General features: G+C 44.2%; 1 protein-coding gene across 2 annotated transcripts in view; it reads right to left on the reverse strand.

The window, feature by feature from the left end:
- Positions 1–12891: 12891 nt before the first annotated feature.
- Positions 12892–19579, reverse strand: part of LOC144499804 (LHFPL tetraspan subfamily member 6 protein-like) — a 175591-nt gene continuing 168903 nt past the window's right edge. The window contains exons 4-5 of one of the 2 annotated variants that reach the window (XR_013498900.1): positions 16466–19154; positions 12892–15126 (exon numbers count right to left, since the gene is read on the reverse strand). Coding sequence is in view for 1 of the 2 variants with exons in the window: in XM_078222306.1 (XP_078078432.1) it covers positions 19036–19154 (119 nt within the window). In the remaining variant the exon portion in view is untranslated. Of the gene's footprint in view, positions 19155–19579 lie in introns of both variants that reach the window. The other variant, XM_078222306.1, reaches the window with a different exon arrangement.

The raw sequence follows: 19579 nt of genomic DNA on the forward strand, positions 1-19579 counted from the left end.
GATGTTTCTGAGGGTGGGAGCAAACCATCCAACCCCACCCCCCCTCCCCATGTTGTGTCGCCCCCCCCCCCCCCGTGTCTCCCCCACCCCCCCCCCCCCCCATAATATTGTTCAGCCCCATGTCTTTTACCAATAATGATGTTCCCTTTTCCCAGTTTATTTATCTTTACTGAAGATTGTATAGCCTAGAGTATCTAGCTGGAACATGTAGCTAGAGTATCTAGAGGGTGGCACAGTGGCTAGGACTGCTGCCTCACAGTGCCAGGGCCCCGGGTTCGATTCCGGCCTTGGGTCACTGTCTATGTGGAGTTTGCACATTCTTCCTGTGTCTGCATGGGTTTCCTCTGGGTGCTCCAGTTTCCTCCCACACTCCAAAGGTGTGTGGGTTAGATGGATTGATCATGCTAAAATTACCCCTTGGTATCAGGGGGATTAGCAGGGTAAATATGTGGGATTATGAGTCTGTATGGGATTGTCGTCAGTGCAGACTCGATGGGCCAAATGGCCTCCTTCTGTACTGGAGGGATTCTATGATTTTATAATAATAATTTGCACCTTGCAGCCAGCTTTCTGTAAAATTTTCACCTTCTTTCATGGGATGGTGCCCATTCCAAGTCTCCCTTAAACTAAGTGGCTGAGTTATTTCAGAGGGCAGATAAGAGTTAACTACATTGCTGTGGGTCTGGAGTCAAGTGTAGGCCAGGCTGTGTAAGGATGACAGATTTCCTTCCCTAAAGGACATGAGTGAACAAGATGGGTTTTTAAAGACAATTAGTGATAGTTTCATAGTCAGGATTACTGAAATTCTGCTTTCAACTCCAGATTCAATTAATTGAATTTAATGCAACCATCTGCCATGGTGGACCTCTGCATTGCTGCTCCAGTGATATCATTAATACGCCACAAGAACATGACTATTACATTATGCATCTAACCCATTCCTTTTCGTATGCTGCATGCACTGAGTTATAAAACTTTTATTGGGGTTTGTTCTGGCCTGGCTCAGGTTTTTGATGGCCTCTTTTCTCAAGAGTTAGTCATCCTATTAACTGAAATCTCCAGATCTGTTGGAAATAAAAATATTTTTGGAAAGTGTTACAAAACTGTGTATTATCGTCATGTAGATTACGAAGATTTTGAAGTCTGTGAATTTGAGCACATTGAGATATTGGCAGAGCCATTAGAAAATGAGGCAAATGCTCCTAATTATATAACATCTCAGCACATTGAAATATCGCAAAGTGCTTGATACAGTGAATTAGTTTTTGAAATGTGGTACTTATTATGTGGGCAAACGTCACTTCAGTGTGCATTGAAGGTTTTGGCATGAATTTAACTGTTGTTCCCATGTTGTCTTAAGATGGCTGTTGAGTCAATCTGATGCAGGTCTGTGGTTGATGGGACCACACACACACACACATCTTTCAGAGCCATATTTAACTTTTAGTTATTTACAGTTGATTAGGATTTGACCAGGGAGATGAGGTCAGATCCTATTGTGCTACAGTGCCCCTTTGTTCCTTCTCTAGCAGATCCCACACTGGTAGCTTGTTAAGGAAAGGAGAGTTCATTTACTCTTCCGTACACGTTATTGTAAAAAGAAATTGGATTTATTTTGAATCTTACCTTTTTGCATTATCATTAAGTTGAACTCAGATTTCTTCCGAGTCTCCACCACATGAGGTCCAAATTGTGAAAGTCCTTTTTTCATTTTTTGTCATCCAGATAATTTTAAAACTCAAACTTAGCATTACCTAACTGTTATTTCTTGATTCTTTTCACCTTTTCTCCTCCATCTCGCTTTTTATTCAATTTGGAACACAAATATAAAAACGCAGTAGCAAAGAAACTACCTGAGCATGCACATTTGATAATGATATTAGGTGTTTACTGGCAGACTGTGCTTATTATTGTGGTATTATTGGATCATGGCATTCTGTTGTCTGGTTCAGGAATGTTCAGTTAAAATAGGACACCATTCTTAAGGCATCTTTTGTGGTCCTGACTGGAAAATTACTTTGAAATTTGGTAATACACAAAGGCCTTACAGACAAATACTAGTCCTGCCAGCATTACACTAACAACCTCCTTCCACTGCCCATCACCAATATTCCCAACAGTAATCTCAGTCAGGTTTGCGGTAATTAGGATACTGGGTGGCTTCAGCACCTTCACTTTTCCAAAGAGATGGAGAGCAGGGTTGGGGAATCGATAAGAATTCCTGCTTCGATTTAGTATCCATGCCGGAAAGTGCAAATGTGTAAACACTGTGAAATTAGGATTAGGCTACACTGTCATAGACCCTATGGTTGAACAGTACAGAAACACTACTAACACAAATTACATCCTCCCTGACACTGACAGAGATAGACACTATCAGTCCTCATTCTTTTCAATCACTCTACAATCTTTGGCCTGGCCAACCACACCAATGTCCTTCAATGTCTCTTCACCATTGTCCACTTTTGATGGAACTGCTCTTGTCTAAGCTCTTCATGCCTTTCTGATCAAAGCCAAGGCATCTTTCACCCCCACACTATTATGTCCTCTTCCTAATCAACGTCCAAAGATGTGCGGGTTAGGTTATGTCCTCTTCCTAATCAACGTCCAAAGATGTGCGGGTTAGGTTGATTGGCCAGGTTAGAAATTGCCCCTTAGAGTCCTGAGATGCGTAGGTTAGAGGGATTAGCAGGTAAAATATGTGGGGGTAGGGCATGGGTGGGATTGTGGTCGGTGCAGACTCGATGGGCCGAATGGCCTCCTTCTGCACTGTAGGGTTTCTATGATTCTATGCAACTGCTTAAAGACATTGAAGCGATGGGCTGGATTTTATGGGCCACCTATGGTGGGGAAAGCAAATGGGTAGACTCATAAAATAGAGCCCCAGCTTTATGAGCAATGGGGATCCAAATACCCTGGACCAATTGAGGCCTTTAAATGGGCAATTAATGTCTACTTAAAGGCCTGATCCCACAGCAGCTCCAGGTTAATTGATGCCGCAAGAGGCTAGTGCCCAACATCCATCCTGGATTGATCCTCACAGTCAGCCAAAGAGGCCTCTGAAGCAAATTAGAAGCTACCCTTCATGGTTTTCCTCCTTACACATTTACCCTTCACCACCCCCGCCCACCCCTGTTTTCCAACATTCTTGGCTTGCTCCATCATGCAATAACGTCATGGTTGATCTTCTGGCCACCCTCCAATCCTCAATCCTTCATTACCTCCAACACAGGTTAATCTCTGCTACCTGCACACCAACCCACACCAAGGGCGAGGTTTTCCAGCCCCGCCTGCCGCTGTGATTGTCCGGTCATGCCGAAAGGCAATGGACTTTTGGTTGGCTCACCACATACCCGACAGCCCCGACCCCAATCTCACTCACCCCAGACCTTACTCACCTCCAATGGCTCCGGGTCCCTGGACATCTCCAATACAAAACTCTTATCCTCATGTTGCAACCCTTTCATGGCCTCTCCTTCTCCTGTCCCTGCAACCTTCTCCAGCCCGACAATCACTCTTTCTCCAACTCTGAGGTCAGAATTTTTCATTCGTAGGCTGCACAGCTGGCTTTTCTCTCCAGATAATCCAGCACTTTGTGCAGAAACAATCTGGAGGCGTGCTTCACACTGTCACGCTGGTGAGCTGGGGCAGGAAAAAGCCGGCAGCTGGTAATCCCATGATGAGACATCCTGATCTCCATTACAAAACACAGGACGTCCCCCCCCACCACACAGAAACCACCCCCCCCCCCCCATGGATACGGGCACACGCCTACCCACAGGGGACATTTCCCCACTGCACAAGGGGGCTCCCAATGGAGCCTCCTTCCTGATACTGCCCCTAGTACCCACCCCTGGAGTGTCCCCCAGCCAATGGCACCAGCCATCTAAGCCCTAGTCTGAAATTCATTATTTATTGGTGTCACAAGTCGGCTTACACTGCAATGAAGTTACTGTGAAAATCCCCTAGTCGCCACACTTCGATGCCTATTCGGGCACACTGAGAGAGAATTTAGTGTGGCCAATGCACCTAACTAGCATGTCTCTTGGACTGTAAAAGGAAACCGGAGCACCCAGAGGAAACCCACGCAGAGAGAACGTGCAGACTCCAGTGACCAAGCTGGGAATCGAACTCGGGTCCCTCGCGCTGTGAGGCAGCAGTGCCAATCACTGTGCCACCGTGCTCCCCATTGTCTAAAACTCTTAACCTCCTTTTAAGGCTTTCGATGGCCCCCTCCTAATATCATTTCCTTGGATCAGGCTCCACTTTGGTCTAATTGCACGTCTGTGACGCTCTTTAGGAGTTTTTTGCTAACACTTAAAGGAGTACATAAACACAGATTGTTATAGCCATTATTCCAACTGACACACAAAATATACTCACATGGATAAGCTACAACTGGAACCAATCACTAAATCATCTGGAAGCTGGGAGACAAGGAGAGCAATTGGAAGAAGGACTAGAGGGAAAACTGTGAGTAAAGAGTTCAAAAGAAAACTTGCTTTTAGTGATCATGTGCTCTGTAGTTCAAACGTTTCTACTTCAAGTGGAAACTCATTTGCCAAATTAAATAAACTGAACTGTTTTGTTGTATCCTTCAAAAGAGATCATAAGGGATTGCCAGGAATGGAATTTGAGAGCTGCAGAGATCAGCATGGAAGGAACAAAGAACAAAGAACAATACAGCACAGGAACAGGCCCTTCGGCCCTCCAAGCCCGTGCCGCTCCCTGGTCCAAACTAGACCATTCTTTTGTATCCCTCCATTCCCACTCCATTCATGTGGCTATCCAGATAAGTCTTAAATGTTCCCAGTGTGTCCGCCTCCACCACCTTGCCTGGCAGCGCATTCCAGGCCCCCACCACCCTCTGTGTAAAATATGTCCTTCTGATATCTGTGTTAAACCTCCCCCCTTCACCTTGAACCTATGACCCCTCGTGAACATCACCACCGACCTAGGGAAAAGCTTCCCACCGTTCACCCTATCTATGCCTTTCATAATTTTATACACCTCTATTAAGTCTCCCCTCATCCTCCGTCTTTCCAGGGAGAACAACCCCAGTTTACCCAATCTCTCCTCATAACTAAGCCCCTCCATACCAGGCAACATCCTGGTAAACCTCCTCTGTACTCTCTCCAAAGCCTTCTGGTAGTGTGGCGACCAGAACTGGACGCAGTATTCCAAATGCGGCCGAACCAACGTTCTATACATCTGCAACATCAGACCCCAACTTTTATACTCTATGCCCCGTCCTATAAAGGCAAGCATGCCATATGCCTTCTTCACCACCTTCTCCACCTGTGACGTCACCTTCAAGGATCTGTGGACTTGCACACCCAGGTCCCTCTGCGTATCTACACCCTTTATGGTTCTGCCATTTATCGTATAGCTCTTCCCTACATTATTTCTACCAAAATGCATCACTTCACATTTATCAGGATTGAACTCCATCTGCCATTTCTTTGCCCAAATTTCCAGCCTATCTATATCCTTCTGTAGCCTCTGACAATGTTCCTCACTATCTGCAAGTCCTGCCAATTTTGTGTCGTCCGCAAACTTACTGATCACCCCAGTTACACCTTCTTCCAGATCGTTTATATAAATCACAAACAGCAGAGGTCCCAGTACAGAGCCCTGCGGAACACCACTAGTCACAGGCCTCCAGCCGGAAAAAGACCCTTCCACTACCACCCTCTGTGACCAAGCCAGTTCTCCACCCAGCTAGCCACCTCCCCCTTTATCCCATGAGATCCAACCTTTTTCACCAGCTTACCAGGAGGGACTTTGTCAAACGCTTTACTAAAGTCCATATAGACGACATCCACGGCCCTTCCCTCGTCAACCATTCTAGTCACTTCTTCAAAAAACTCCACCAGGTTAGTGAGGCATGACCTCCCTCTCACAAAACCATGCTGACTATCGTTAATGAGTTTATTCCTTTCTAAATGCGCATACATCCTATCTCTAAGAATCTTCTCCAACAACTTCCCCACCACGGACGTCAAGCTCACCGGCCTATAATTACCCGGGTTATCCTTCCTACCCTTCTTAAATAACGGGACCACATTAGCTATCCTCCAATCCTCTGGGACCTCACCTGTGTCCAGTGACGAGACAAAGATTTGCGTCAGAGGCCCAGCAATTTCATCTCTCGTCTCCCTGAGCAGCCTTGGATAGATTCCATCAGGCCCTGGAGATTTGTCAGTCTTTATATTCTCTAACAAACCTAACACTTCCTCCCTTGTAATGGAGATTTTCTCCAACGGTTCAACACTCCCCTCCGAGACACTCCCAGTCAACACATCCCTCTCCTTTGTGAATACCGACGCAAAGTATTCATTTAGGATCTCCCCTACTTCTTTGGGCTCCAAGCATAATTCCCCACTTTTGTCCCTGAGAGGTCCGATTTTTTCCCTGACAACCCTTTTGTTCCTAACGTATGAAAAAATTGCCTTGGGATTCTCCTTAATCCTGTCTGCCAAGGACATTTCGTGACCCCTTTTTGCCCTTCTAATTCCCCGTTTGAGTTCTTTCCTACTTTCTTTGTACTCCTCCAGAGCTCCCTCCGTTATTAGCTGCCTGGACCTAACATACGCCTCTCTTTTCTTTTTGACCAGTCCCTCAATTACCCTGGTTATCCACGGTTCTCGAATCCTACCCTTCCTATCCTTCTTTTTTACAGGCACATGCCTGTCCTGTAGCCCTAACAACTGTTTCTTAAAAGACTCCCACATGCCAGATGTGGATTTACCCTCAAACAGCCTCTCCCAATCAAGAGCTGCCAATTTCTGCCTAATCCCACTGAAGTTAGCCTTCCCCCAATCCAACACCTTACCCTTGGGACACCACTCATCCTTTTCCATCACTATCCTAAAGCTAACAGAATTGTGGTCACTATTTGCCACATGTTCCCCTACCGAAACTTTGAAGACCTGACCGGGCTCATTCCCCAGTACTAGGTCCAGTATAGCCCCCTCTCTAGTCGGGCTATCTACATATTGTTCCAAAGAACCCTCCTGAACGCATTTTACAAATTCCTCCCCATTCATAGTCCCAGCTCTCAGCGATTTCCAGTCTTTACCAGGGAAATTGAAGTCTCCCACTACAACAACCCTATTTTTCCTGCACCTATCCAGTATCTCCTGACATATCCATTCTTCCACTTCCCTTGGGCTGTTGGGGGGCCTGTAGTATACCCCCAACATAGTGACTGCGCCTTTCCTGTTTCTAAGCTCCACCCAGAGTGACTCGTTACACGACCCCTCTGAATTGTCCTCCCTCTGCACCGCTGTAATATGCTCTCCAACTAATACTGCTACTCCCCCACCTCTTATGGCAGATGGAGTTCAATCCTGATAAATGCGAAGTGATGCATTTTGGTGGGAATAATGTAGGGAGGAGCTACACGATAAATGGAAGAACCATAAAGGGTGTAGAGACGCAGAGGGACCTGGGTGTGCAAGTCCACAGATCTTTGAAGGTGACGTCACAGGTGGAGAAGGTGGTGAAGAAGGCATATGGCATGCTTGCCTTTATAGGACGGGGCATAGAGTATAAAAGTTGGGGTCTGATGTTGCAGATGTATAGAACGTTGGTTCGGCCGCATTTGGAATACTGCGTCCAGTTCTGGTCACCACACTACCAGAAGGACGTGGAGGCTTTGGAGAGAGTACAGAGGAGGTTTACCAGGATGTTGCCTGGTATGGAGGGGCTTGGTTATGAGGAGAGATTGGGGAAACTGGGGTTGTTCTCCTTGGAAAGACGGAGGATGAGGGGAGACTTAATAGAGGTGTATAAAATTATGAAAGGCATAGATAGGGTGAACGGTGGGAAGCTTTTCCCCGGGTCGGTGGTGACGTTCACGAGGGGTCATAGGTTCAAGGTGAAGGGGGGGAGGTTTAACACAGATATCAGAAGGACATATTTCACACAGAGGGTCGTGGGGGCCTGGAATGTGTTGCCGGGCAAGGTGGTGGAGGCGGACACACTGGGAACGTTTAAGACTTATCTAGACAGCTATATGAACGGAGTGGGAATGGAGGGATACAAAAGAGTGGTCTAGTTTGGACCAGGGAGCGGCGCGGGCTAATTGTTCCTGGTTTCTCGTTTCAAGGCTTCATTCTATGATCATCTTGCTGGTGCCAGTACAGAGTGAGACTGCGGATAGTTGGGAACCTGTCTCGGGGGCAGGGAATTCATATGGTGTTCGTGGAAGTGGAAATGACTAGGGTTGGGAAGCATTTTCCGATCGGGGCCATTGTGATCTCCTGGACTCGTTTCGATCGCCTCAGGGGGTCGGAGAGGAATTTCCCAGATTTTTTTCCCCATATTGGCCCTGGGGTTTTTCACTCTGGGTTTTCGCCTCTCCCTGGAGATCACATGGTCTGGAATGGGGGGGTGGGGGTAAGTTAATAGGTTGTAATGAACAAAGCATCGTAGCTGTGAGGGACAGCTCGGTGGATAGGATATTGGTATGTAGATAGGCTGGAAAATTGGGCGGGGATCCTGGATTCAGGATTCAATCCTGGACCGGGGAGCGGCGCGGGCTTGGGGGGCCGAAGGGCCTGTTCCTGTGCTGTATTGTTCTTTGTTCTTTGTTCTTTTGGCCCCTCCTCTGTCTCGCCTAAAACACTTGTACCCCGGAATATTCAGCTGCCAGTCCTGTCCCTCTTTCAACCAAGTCTCTGTCACCGCAACCACATCCAAATTCCTCGTAAGCATTAAGGCCCTAAGTTCGTCTGTCTTACCTGCTACGCTCCTTGCATTGAAGTATAAGCACTCCAGACCTCCAGACCCAGTGAGGTCATCCTCCCCCAGAGTGCTCTTCTTCTTTGCCAGCCTTGTCCCAGCCCCAAGCTCGTCCCCAGCCTCGCCACTTGTAGACCTAATATTAGGAGGAGCGAGTTAATGAGGAGCTCATTTCCTTACAAGAACATTGTCCTCACTGTACTGTTGAGAGATAAGAAATAAGCTAGCAGGCAGACCTGAACAGCATAGACAAGCAGCACTTGTATCTCAATGCGTGTATCTCTTCCCACCCCCGCTGAAAGTATTGTCCCCGTGCTGTTGACCACGATACCATTCTCAAATGGCAGTATCCATCTTGAGCTTTGACAGCAATTATCTTTCAACTGCATGAGGCATCATTGGCAAGCCTAATTCTCGTCTCATCTGGAGAAGGTGTAGTGGTAATATCACTGGACTGGCAATCCAGAGACCCAAGCTAATGTTCTGGGAACATGGGTTCAAATCCCACCACGGCAGCAGGAATAGAAAGCTACTCTCAATAATGGTGAACCATGACAACTATCATCGATTGTCGTAAAGCCCTTCTAGGGATGGAAATCTGCCATCCTTTACTGGTCTGGCCTACATGTGAATCCAGATCCACAGCAATGGGATTAACCTTTAAATGGCCTGGCAAGCCACTCAGTTCAAGGGCATTTGGGGATGGGCAATAAATGCCAGCGATGCTCACACGCCATGAAGGAATAAAGAAAAAATGGATCAGCAGACTTCCAGTAGGAATTGCTGCAACTGTTACAAGCTATAACTGATTCCCCTATCTTAATAAACAAGTGTTGAAACCAATCACTTTCTTAACACAGGACAGAGTGCGGATGAGATCTGTCACCTCTCCAGTTTGTAAGGCACACTAAATAACCTTCCTGAATTATCTGAGAGCTAAATAGATTTTCACTTGATTACCTCTGGGAGTCAGAAAAACATTCTTACCCTCAAGCGACCACACAATGACTGATAAACACCAGATGGATTACCATTAAATAAAAATTCCGTCATAGGAACTAGCCACTTCTACTAAAGTACTTATACCTTAGGTTCAAATTCAGTCTTAACTTTTTCAATATCATTCATGATGTGCTCATGGTTAAATGCTTCAACTGACTGGTTTTGTCAAATTAGAAATTTAAAAATATATTCTTGGTGTTACGGAGGTGTGTTAATGATAAATAAATATTAAACTTCAGTTTCATCTGCTGGACTCACTTATGGACTTAAAAAAAAAGCCAGTTTCCACTGTTAAAACAAAAGACATTAACATGGCTGCCAGAGGTCACCTGACATCTACAACTGCAAGTTGGTCAAGTTTCTGGAAGGTTCCAATGTGGATCACAATTAGAACATGTACTGGCAATCCTGCTGTTGAATTTCACATCTGTTAATGTCAAGGATTACTTCAAAGATGGACTGAAACTTAAAATGGCTACCACTTGCTTCACTATACTAACTGCATTCCATTCTATCAGAATCATAGAATCATAGAATTCACAGTGCAGAAGGAGGCCATTCAGCCCATCGCATCTGCACCAACAACAATTCCACCCCAGCCCCATAATCTAACATATTTACCCTGTTAATCCCCCTGACACTAAGGGACAATTTAGCCTGGCCAATCAACCTAACCCACACACCTTTAGAGTGTGGGAGGAAACCGGAGCACCCAGAGGAAACCCATGTAGACATGGGGAGAATGTGCAAACTCCACGTGGACAGTCACCCGAGGATGGAGAGGGCCTGATTTTACTATTTTGATTTGAAGTGCTGGGCGGGCTTGAATCTGGGAGTGTTTCAGATCCAATTTTTAGACCTGTTCTCCGGCGCCCCCATACACACTCTGCCAGAAAAAAAATCAGCGATTCTGAATTGTGCTGCACAGGCCTGTGGGCGGGGCTTATCGTGCCCGAAACACTGCTGCTCCGATCAGAGCCTTCAAATGTGCATACGCAGTAAAAAAGAGAAAAACGCTCCCTTGCCACGTCGCTCCCAGGCCGCATAATACCTCCCCGGGCCCCCACAGACGTTGCCCCACCCCCACAACATTACTGTCCCCCTTCTCTCCCCACCCCCGGCTACCCAGACCAATCACGGCCCCCTGCCTCCCTTCCCCCCCATCGATTACATGCAGAGTGGCAGCAGACCTCTCCTTCCCTCCCACCGATCGCACGCAGAGTTGCAGTGGACCCTCTTCCCCCCCCCCCCCCACCGATAGCACACAGAGTGGCAGCGGACCCCCCTGCCACCCCCGCCCCCCACCAGAGAACGATCTGACCCGCCTCACTCCCCCAACCAGAGAGTTTTCTGACCCGCCTCCCTCCACCCCATCAGAGAGCCATCTGATCTGCCTCTCTGCCCCCTCACCAGAGAATGATCTGACCCACCTCACCCCGCCCCCCCACCCCACCACCAATCTGAGTCAGAGAGCCGCTGGAAGCTCTGAACTTACCTCTTCAGAAGCTGGAATGTCCGAATCAGACCTTTGCCGAGCATGTCTGTTTCACATGAATCTGGACTGGCGAACGCAGTGGTAAAGGGGGAAGTGCCAGTAAAGCTGGGAGTCCAGCCCATTAATTCAATTTGAATGCCCGTTTCAGGCGCGGTCCCGATCCCGACTATTTTCAACCATTGGTAAATGGGGAACAGCCGCGGAGGCGGTCGCGGATCACGCGACTCACCTCACGCCCGACTTTACCAAGTTTTTGTGCCCGAAAATGGGCGCAACATGATGGTAAAATCGGGCCCAGAGAGTATGGTTACACCTGGAATATGTTGATACGTCCTTTTTGGAATCAGGGCAGAATAGTTTCGGCTCTAACAATGGCGGGCGCCATCATGGGCTGGACGGGAAAATTTGGAGAGCTGTTGAATGAGTCATTCAGAAATGATGGCTTGGACGTTAAAAATTAATCACTTAGGCTGTAACACAAGAGCTAAGGTCTGTCCAGACATATGCTAATCAATTACCTCTGTGAAATACTCAATCATCATGGATAGAGAGGTCATGTGATCATAATCAGCATTTTGGAATCTCATTAATTATAAAACCTTGCTTGATTTGGAGTAGTCTGAAGATTAACATCTGAAAAGCAGATGACGCCCACATCCGAACGTTGTCTGCCTCTCGTCTCTCTCTCTCTCTCTCAACTAACTTGAATCCTGCCTGCTAATATCTTACCGTGGACAGCAGACAGTCTAAAGAAGAGCGCAGATTCCAAAGTACCATTTCCAGGAGAAGAAAAACAAGGACTCCAGCTTTTAAAGCTGCCTCAGCCACAACAATAGCAAAAAGGGGAGGCAATGTCGCTAGACTATTAATCCAGAAACTCAGCTAATGTTCTGGGAACCCAGGTTCGAATCCCGCTACAGCAGATGGTGGAATTTGAATTCAATAAAAAATATCTGGAATTAAAATTCTACTGATGGCCATGAAACCATTGTCAGAAAACCCATCTGGTTCACTAATGTCCTTCAGGGAAGGAAATCTGCCGTCCTTACCTGGTCTGGCCTACATGTGACTCCAGAGCCATAGCAATGTGGTTGATTCTCAACTGCCCTCGGGCAACAAGGGATGGGCAATAAATGCTGGCCAGCCAGCGACGCCCATGTCCCACGAATGAATAAAAAAAAGGATTTGAACAGTGAATTCTTAATGTACTTGCCTTATCTTTTTGAATCTTAATTTGACCATAAGTTAATTCCTCTACTTTGTAGCTTATGTTTTTACTTGCTTGTGTTTATGTGTGTTGTGACAGTTGGGACGTATGTTTACCTTTTTTAACATTTAGCTTTCTTTACCTGAATGCGTTTTTAGCACAATAGAAAATAACCTCTTGTTGTTTTAAACTCCAGGATCCTAGCTGACTGAATTAGCATCTTAAACAGTTAAACTGAATTGGCACATTCATCCTTATAAAATTCAAAAAACCCTGTTATGATCAACCGATGAGTATGGAAAAGGGGGAGTCCTTGCACCCTTCTTCAACTGATGTAACAGTGGAGAAAACTAAGTGATTAACTGCAACACGTTTAAACGACTGCATGGAAATGACAGCTCTGCGATAAATGAAACTTTTACACTAAAAAGTTAAAGCAACTGAAGGTCTTTAATGGCCCAAGCAAGAGTACATGGTGTTTGCTGCAAATCCGTCAGTTGACAGTTGCACTGACTTATTACAGAGTATTAAAAATTTCAAACAATGTATTGGAAAGAAGAACAGATTTGGAATTACACCGTTGAGAGTCACAAGTAGAGACAGTGAAAACATAACTTCAGGTTCTGAATTGCACTCGGTTTCAATGTTCCTTGAAATGATAGTTTGGAAAGTTTACGTACAATTAAGAGGTTATAGAAAAACGTTTGTGGTACCTCAGGGGCAGAACTACTAGGCATAAATCTTCATTTTGCACGCAATAATTTACAGTCTTATTTTTACTTATTTATTATTGTCACAAGTAAGTTTACATTAACACTGCAATGAAGTTACTGTGAAAATCCCCTAGTCGCCACACTCCGGCGCCTGTTCGGGGACACCTAGGGAGAATTTAGCATGGCCAATGCATCTAACCAACACATCTTTTGGACTGTGGGAGGAAATCGGAGCACCCAGAGGAAACCCACGCAGACATGGGGAGAATGTGCAGACTCCACACAGACAGTGACCCAAGCCAGGAATTGAACCTGGGTCCCTGGCGCTGTGAGGCAGAAGTGCCACCGTGCTGGTATGCCTGTAGCCCTATTGAGGCAATACTTATTGATGTAGAAACTTGTACACGTTATAATTTTACTTTAAACCTATTTCTTTATATATGCATGTATACCTAGGACTATAAAAGAACAGCAACTCCTGTCCAGCTTGAAGAACAATCTCACCCTACATCAATATCCAGCTGGGCCAGTAGAGGGCAATAGATGGTAAGAGTTTGTTGGTATGTGAAGTACACACCCATCTTGTTTAAGTTATTTTGGTCTCTGCTTCTCCACTCTACACCAAGCCATGGGGTAATTGTAGTGGCAACCTGTCCCAGGCCCTCTGTCAACAAATGCTCACCAAGCACCAGGAGCTAATCAGAAGTGAACCAATCATGACTGTTTCTCTAATGAGCAGCCCTCACCTGACACCAAGTGAATCATTTTGCATTCACTCTCAGTATGGCGGAGATTGGCAATGGATTAGTGGGCATATTTCATTTGAGAATTCCCATCCCAAAACCTCAGGGCGTGTTTCCTCCAAGCTTTTATTGTAGCATACACCACTCCAGTCTGCCAATCTTGGCATATGTTGCTTTTGCAAATTTTAGAATTCTGAAAACTATGGGATTTACAGAAGGTATTGGATAGAAACTAAACATTGATGGGGTTGCAAAATAGGCATTAACCAATCACCCAAGCACTAGTCTTTTGCCCTATTGAAGTCAACAGAAGTTAAAATTCACCCTCACATGGTTCAACGTCCACATGAGGAGGTTTCAATTCACAGTATATAGCGTCTGAAATCCTTGTTCAGGGGAGGATCATTGTAACTTCTTCCCTTTGTTTATTAAATCCTGCTCAAATGAACTTCCTCTCCTGTTAAAAAAAACCTTAATCTTTAATTTTGCAGTCTACTGGGATCCATACTACATGTGAAGCTAGTTGCTGGTGGTGACCTAGATTTTATGATACACTGAATTAATTCCGTTCTCTCCACTTGTCTGAAGGGCCTTGAGATTCTTTTGACAAATTACTCTATAATTACTTGATAAACTAATTGGGAGGTCGTGACCTCTCAGTTTTCAATGTAACATTGAGGCTTTCACAGGATCACAAACTGAGGTCTGGGAAATATTGGAGGGCCAATAAAATACAAACAAAGCTAAGTATCTTCAGCTAATGATATTAAGATATTATAAATCATCAACCTATTTTGGGAAATGGGGACCATTTTGAACACTGACAGACTTAGCATCCATATTAAGTATTACCACAAATGCTTAATCATTTGACTCTTGTTCCTCCAGGCCATCGCTAGGATTGGGAATTTACCAAAGATTTTAGAAAGACCTCAACAAACGCACAATTCTTAGGCCACAATTCTTTTATAATCATTTGACATTGTGCTTCGGAGGTATGTTTCTAAGCATGAACAATAAAATGTCCATTGTAACCAACCTCAGTGAGTACACATTTTAAATTCTAACGCTACTATTTTGCTCTGCAACTACTTGGAATTTACAAAAACAATGAATTGTTCAGTTCATTATTACAATGTATTACAGTGTAACCGCTATCACCCTATATTACACTGTAATCACCATCACCACATATTACAGTGTGATCGCTGTCACTGCCTATTACAGTGTGATCGCTGTCACTGCCTATTAGTGTAATCGCTATCACTGTATATTACAGTGTAATCGCTATTACTGTATGTTATAGTGTAATCGCTGTCACCGTATATTACAGTGTAATCGCTATTACCGTATATTACAGTGTAATCACTATCACTGTATATTACAGTGTAATCGCTATCACCGTATATTACAGTGTAATCACTATCACCGTATATTACAGTGTAATCACTATCACTGTATATTACAGTGTAATCACTATCACTGTATATTACAGTGTAATCGCTATCACCGTATATTACAGTGTAATCGCTATTACTGTATATTACAGTGTAATCACTATCACCGTATATCACAGTGCAATGGCTATCACTGCCTATTACAGTGTAATCGCTATTACCGTATATTACAGTGTAATCACTATCACCGTATATTACAGTGTAATTGCTATCACCGCATATTACAGTGTAATCACTATCACCGTATATTACAGTGTAATCACTATCACCGTATATTACAGTGTAATCACTATCACTATATTATAGTGTAATCACTATCACCATATGTTACAATGTAATCGCTATTACCGTATATTACAGTGTAATCACTATCACTGTATATTACAGTGTAATCGCTATTACCGTATATTACAGTGTAATCACTATCACCGTATATTACAGTGTAATCGCTATTACCGTATATTACAGTGTAATCACTATCACTGTATATTACAGTGTAATCGCTATTACCGTATATTACAGTGTAATCACTATCACTGTATATTACAGTGTAATCGCTATTACCGTATATTACAGTGTAATCACTATCACTGTATATTACAGTGTAATCGCTATTACCGTATATTACAGTGTAATCGCTATCACCGTATATTACAGTGTAATCACTATCATTGTATATTACAGTGTAATCGCTGTCACCGTATATTATAGTGTAATCGCTATTACAGTATATTACAGTGTAATCACTATCACCGTATATTACAGTGTAATCACTATCACCGTATATTACAGTGTAATCACTATCACTGTATATTTGTGTAATCACTATCACTGTATATTACAGTGTAACCGCTATCACCGTATATTACAGTGTAATCACTATCATTGTATATTACAGTGTAATCACTATCACTGTATATTTGTGTAATCGCTATTACCGTATATTACAGTGTAATCGCTATCACCGTATATTACAGTGTAATCACTATCATTGTATATTACAGTGTAATCGCTGTCACCGTATATTATAGTGTAATCGCTATTACAGTATATTACAGTGTAATCACTATCACTGTATATTACAGTGTAATCACTATCACTGTATATTTGTGTAATCGCTGTCACTGTATATCATAGTGACACTACCTAATCTACAAGTGACCTCAGTTCACATTTGTTTTTGGTTGGTGTACAGAAGTTTAATTTGGATTAGAATACTTCAGGTTTGCAGTCACATGCAGATTCTCAATTTAACAAGCGTCAGTGGCCCAAATATTTGTTTGATTTTTCTTAAGGATGCAAAATTCCATTGTGGTGTGGGCATGAAATTTGAATTGCACCCACAAGCTACCCAGTATCTTTTTAACCTGGTTTTAACCTTCCGGGCAAAGGGGGGTGACTCCTGATCTTCACACCTCAACGTACAGGTGGTTCCTGATTGGTAAGCATATCATCACTGTATCTCATCAGTAGCTGTAAATTTAAATGTGGATCTCCTTCTGTTTGTGGTATGTTTTATGCCATGCATTTGGTCTATTTGAGTTTGACAGCTCTGGTGACCTGGTAAAATTAGACTTATTTACAAATGTTGGACAATGTTCAGACCAAACCACTCAGAACTGACAACACTTACCAAACCAGATCAGTTGAATTCAGCAGCAAGGAGGGGCAATCTATCAGGCCTTCTATCCATTGTTTAGCAAATTCAAGACAGATGCAAAATTAATGCACTACAACTGCCATATATCTGAGGATGAGTCAGCAATCCCAGACTGAGACTAAAAATGAGGTGATTGATCCGCTCTGCAGAGAATATGAATGGGGATCTCAGAGTGGAACTGATGTTGATAATGGAGTTTTGTTTAGGGCGGACATAATAACCAGAGTTACCAGACAAAGTCTGCTGTGCAGACATGCCTTTTCTATTGTATGCCCACTTCGTGTCCTCTTGATGTGCTCACAACTTCCGACGAGTCAGGAGCGATGTAACTTTTGGTCGTTGAAGATGTAGGTAGACAAAAGGTTTGGATTATCAGGTGGGATAGTGGTACAGCTGGTGGGAAATTGAAGTAGTGAGGATTGCCACAGCCTTTCTGCCCCACCTGCCTGCGTCACCATACCCTCCGCCATTAAATAATGGCAGGAAGCATTGGGCTTCCCAATTCTACGACGGGTTCAATCACTTCAGAGACCACCAGGCGAGGGGTGATGGTAATCCCTAGTGAGTGAGCTCACGCTCAATTCTGCCCCATGATTATTTATAGGGAAAAGGGCCCCTCCCCTGATCCCTTCTTCTCCTTCCAATTACCCCATATACCCGCTCCATTGTTGGGATCTGACTCAGTCTGAGCCCTAATATTAAAATCCACTGCCGATCTTTGTGACCCCTTTAACCTTGGGTTCACCTCACCTGGGGTGGCAGCACGGGAATTTTCCTTGTTTGCAGCAGTGGGATGGGGGAAGGGATAACCCCCACTTGTTGATAAGGAGTCAACCCTGCAGATGCAATGACCCCCTAACCCAGGAAATTGGTTGGGATTCATGGCACGATTGTAGAATGCCTGCCCTGGCGGGATGGGGAAAATCCAGGCCTAAATCTTCTATCTTTTGCTGTGAACAATATGTGTTAAATATCTGCATAGAAAGTGGCTGTTACTCATATACTGTAACAGCAAAACACTGACACAAATTTGTACTGTACGAACCTATATCATGAAGCATACATGTGTTGAATACAATCTACCTTGATGTGATAATATGGTACACGATATGAAATACTGCTATTACGTACGTTTACTAGGCTTTAACATTGTCACCAAATTATAAACACACATTTTATTCCAAAATGGAAATGTGTGGGTATGGATATATAATTATATATATAATCATGTACATATATGTAAAAAAAAAAGTTTTTACTAGTAAATTGGTCCTTTGAAAAATGGTACTAAAAGATGAAGGAGGGTGAACGGGAATGCTATCCATTCAAACTGTTTCATCTTTTCCAGGAGATTAAAACTCACTGTAAAATTGTCGCTAGAAAACGTGACTATTACTGGCAGCCGGGAGACTGACTCCCCTTGGGCAGAGCGTGTTCCCTGTAATTTCCAAAACAGCTCTTAAAGCAAACAGAAGGCGAGACTTCGAACCAGCTCAAGAGGTGCCCCTGGGCCACTGACAGCAGGAAAACAAGTGACTTTATTGTCAGTTCCTCTTCCTGTCCTAGCCCACTATAGGACGCTCTCCATCAACAGGGTCACCTGTGGCCAAACAAGCAGAATTGTCTGTCCTCCTCAAGGGTCTCCATTTGTTCTTGACTCACCCCAACAAGATTTGGCGGTGAGCCTACTCTATAAATTGAGGGAGTCTCAGCGGTGAGGACTCTGAACAAAGAGAACTTGTCCAAGACAGTCTTTCCTCTTGGAAGGCATTAACGCTACACATCCAAGAAAGAAATGCTTAAAAGAAAATAAAAGATCATATACCCAGATCTCAGTCTTTTGTTCAGATTGATTTTCAGCTTGCAATCCTCTCATTTCAGATTCTGTATGCCATCGCGAATGAGTTCAGGAAGGAAACCTTGGAAAAGTTCCATAAAATGTTTTGCCTGCAATTTTACTCCTCCACAGCCCTCTTGCTCAGAGCTGTTTCTTTGTCCTTATTTGGGGTTTCAGTACGGATACTGTTTCTGTTTTTTGCCAGCAAAGCAAGCCAGCCAAGTGCAGAGAAGCATTGCAGCCGCTGCACCTCCTCCAGTACAGTAATAGGCCCATCCCAGCTGACATGTACCTAGAAATAAATAAAACAGTGTTAATTCTAGTGTTGCCAAGCTTTGCCTCACATTCACCTTTCCAGTCAAAGACATATGAAGCTCAGTTACCCCCAAGTCTATTTGAACCTCCTTCCTCTCCAGACCGCACAAGTTGTACCTACAGAGTAGCCATGGGGTTTGTCACATGGTAAGTTCCCAGTCGTAGATTTGGAATTCTGACTAAGTACAGACTGAGGAGAGGCAAAGATTGAAAGCCAGGAACTACTTTGGCCACTATTATCATGCAAATGCTTCCTGCACTCGTATCAAATTCTTCTATGTTGTTTTCATGGAAGAGTTGAACTCTTCATTTTACTTGGCCACCGTTCTCTTAAAATGGCAGACAGTGCTGTTAAAACGATCGTGGTGAACAATCTTGCATGAGGAGATCCAGCAAAGCTTG

This window comes from Mustelus asterias, chromosome 10 (genome assembly GCF_964213995.1).
Source record: "Mustelus asterias chromosome 10, sMusAst1.hap1.1, whole genome shotgun sequence".
NCBI lineage: Eukaryota > Metazoa > Chordata > Chondrichthyes > Carcharhiniformes > Triakidae > Mustelus > Mustelus asterias.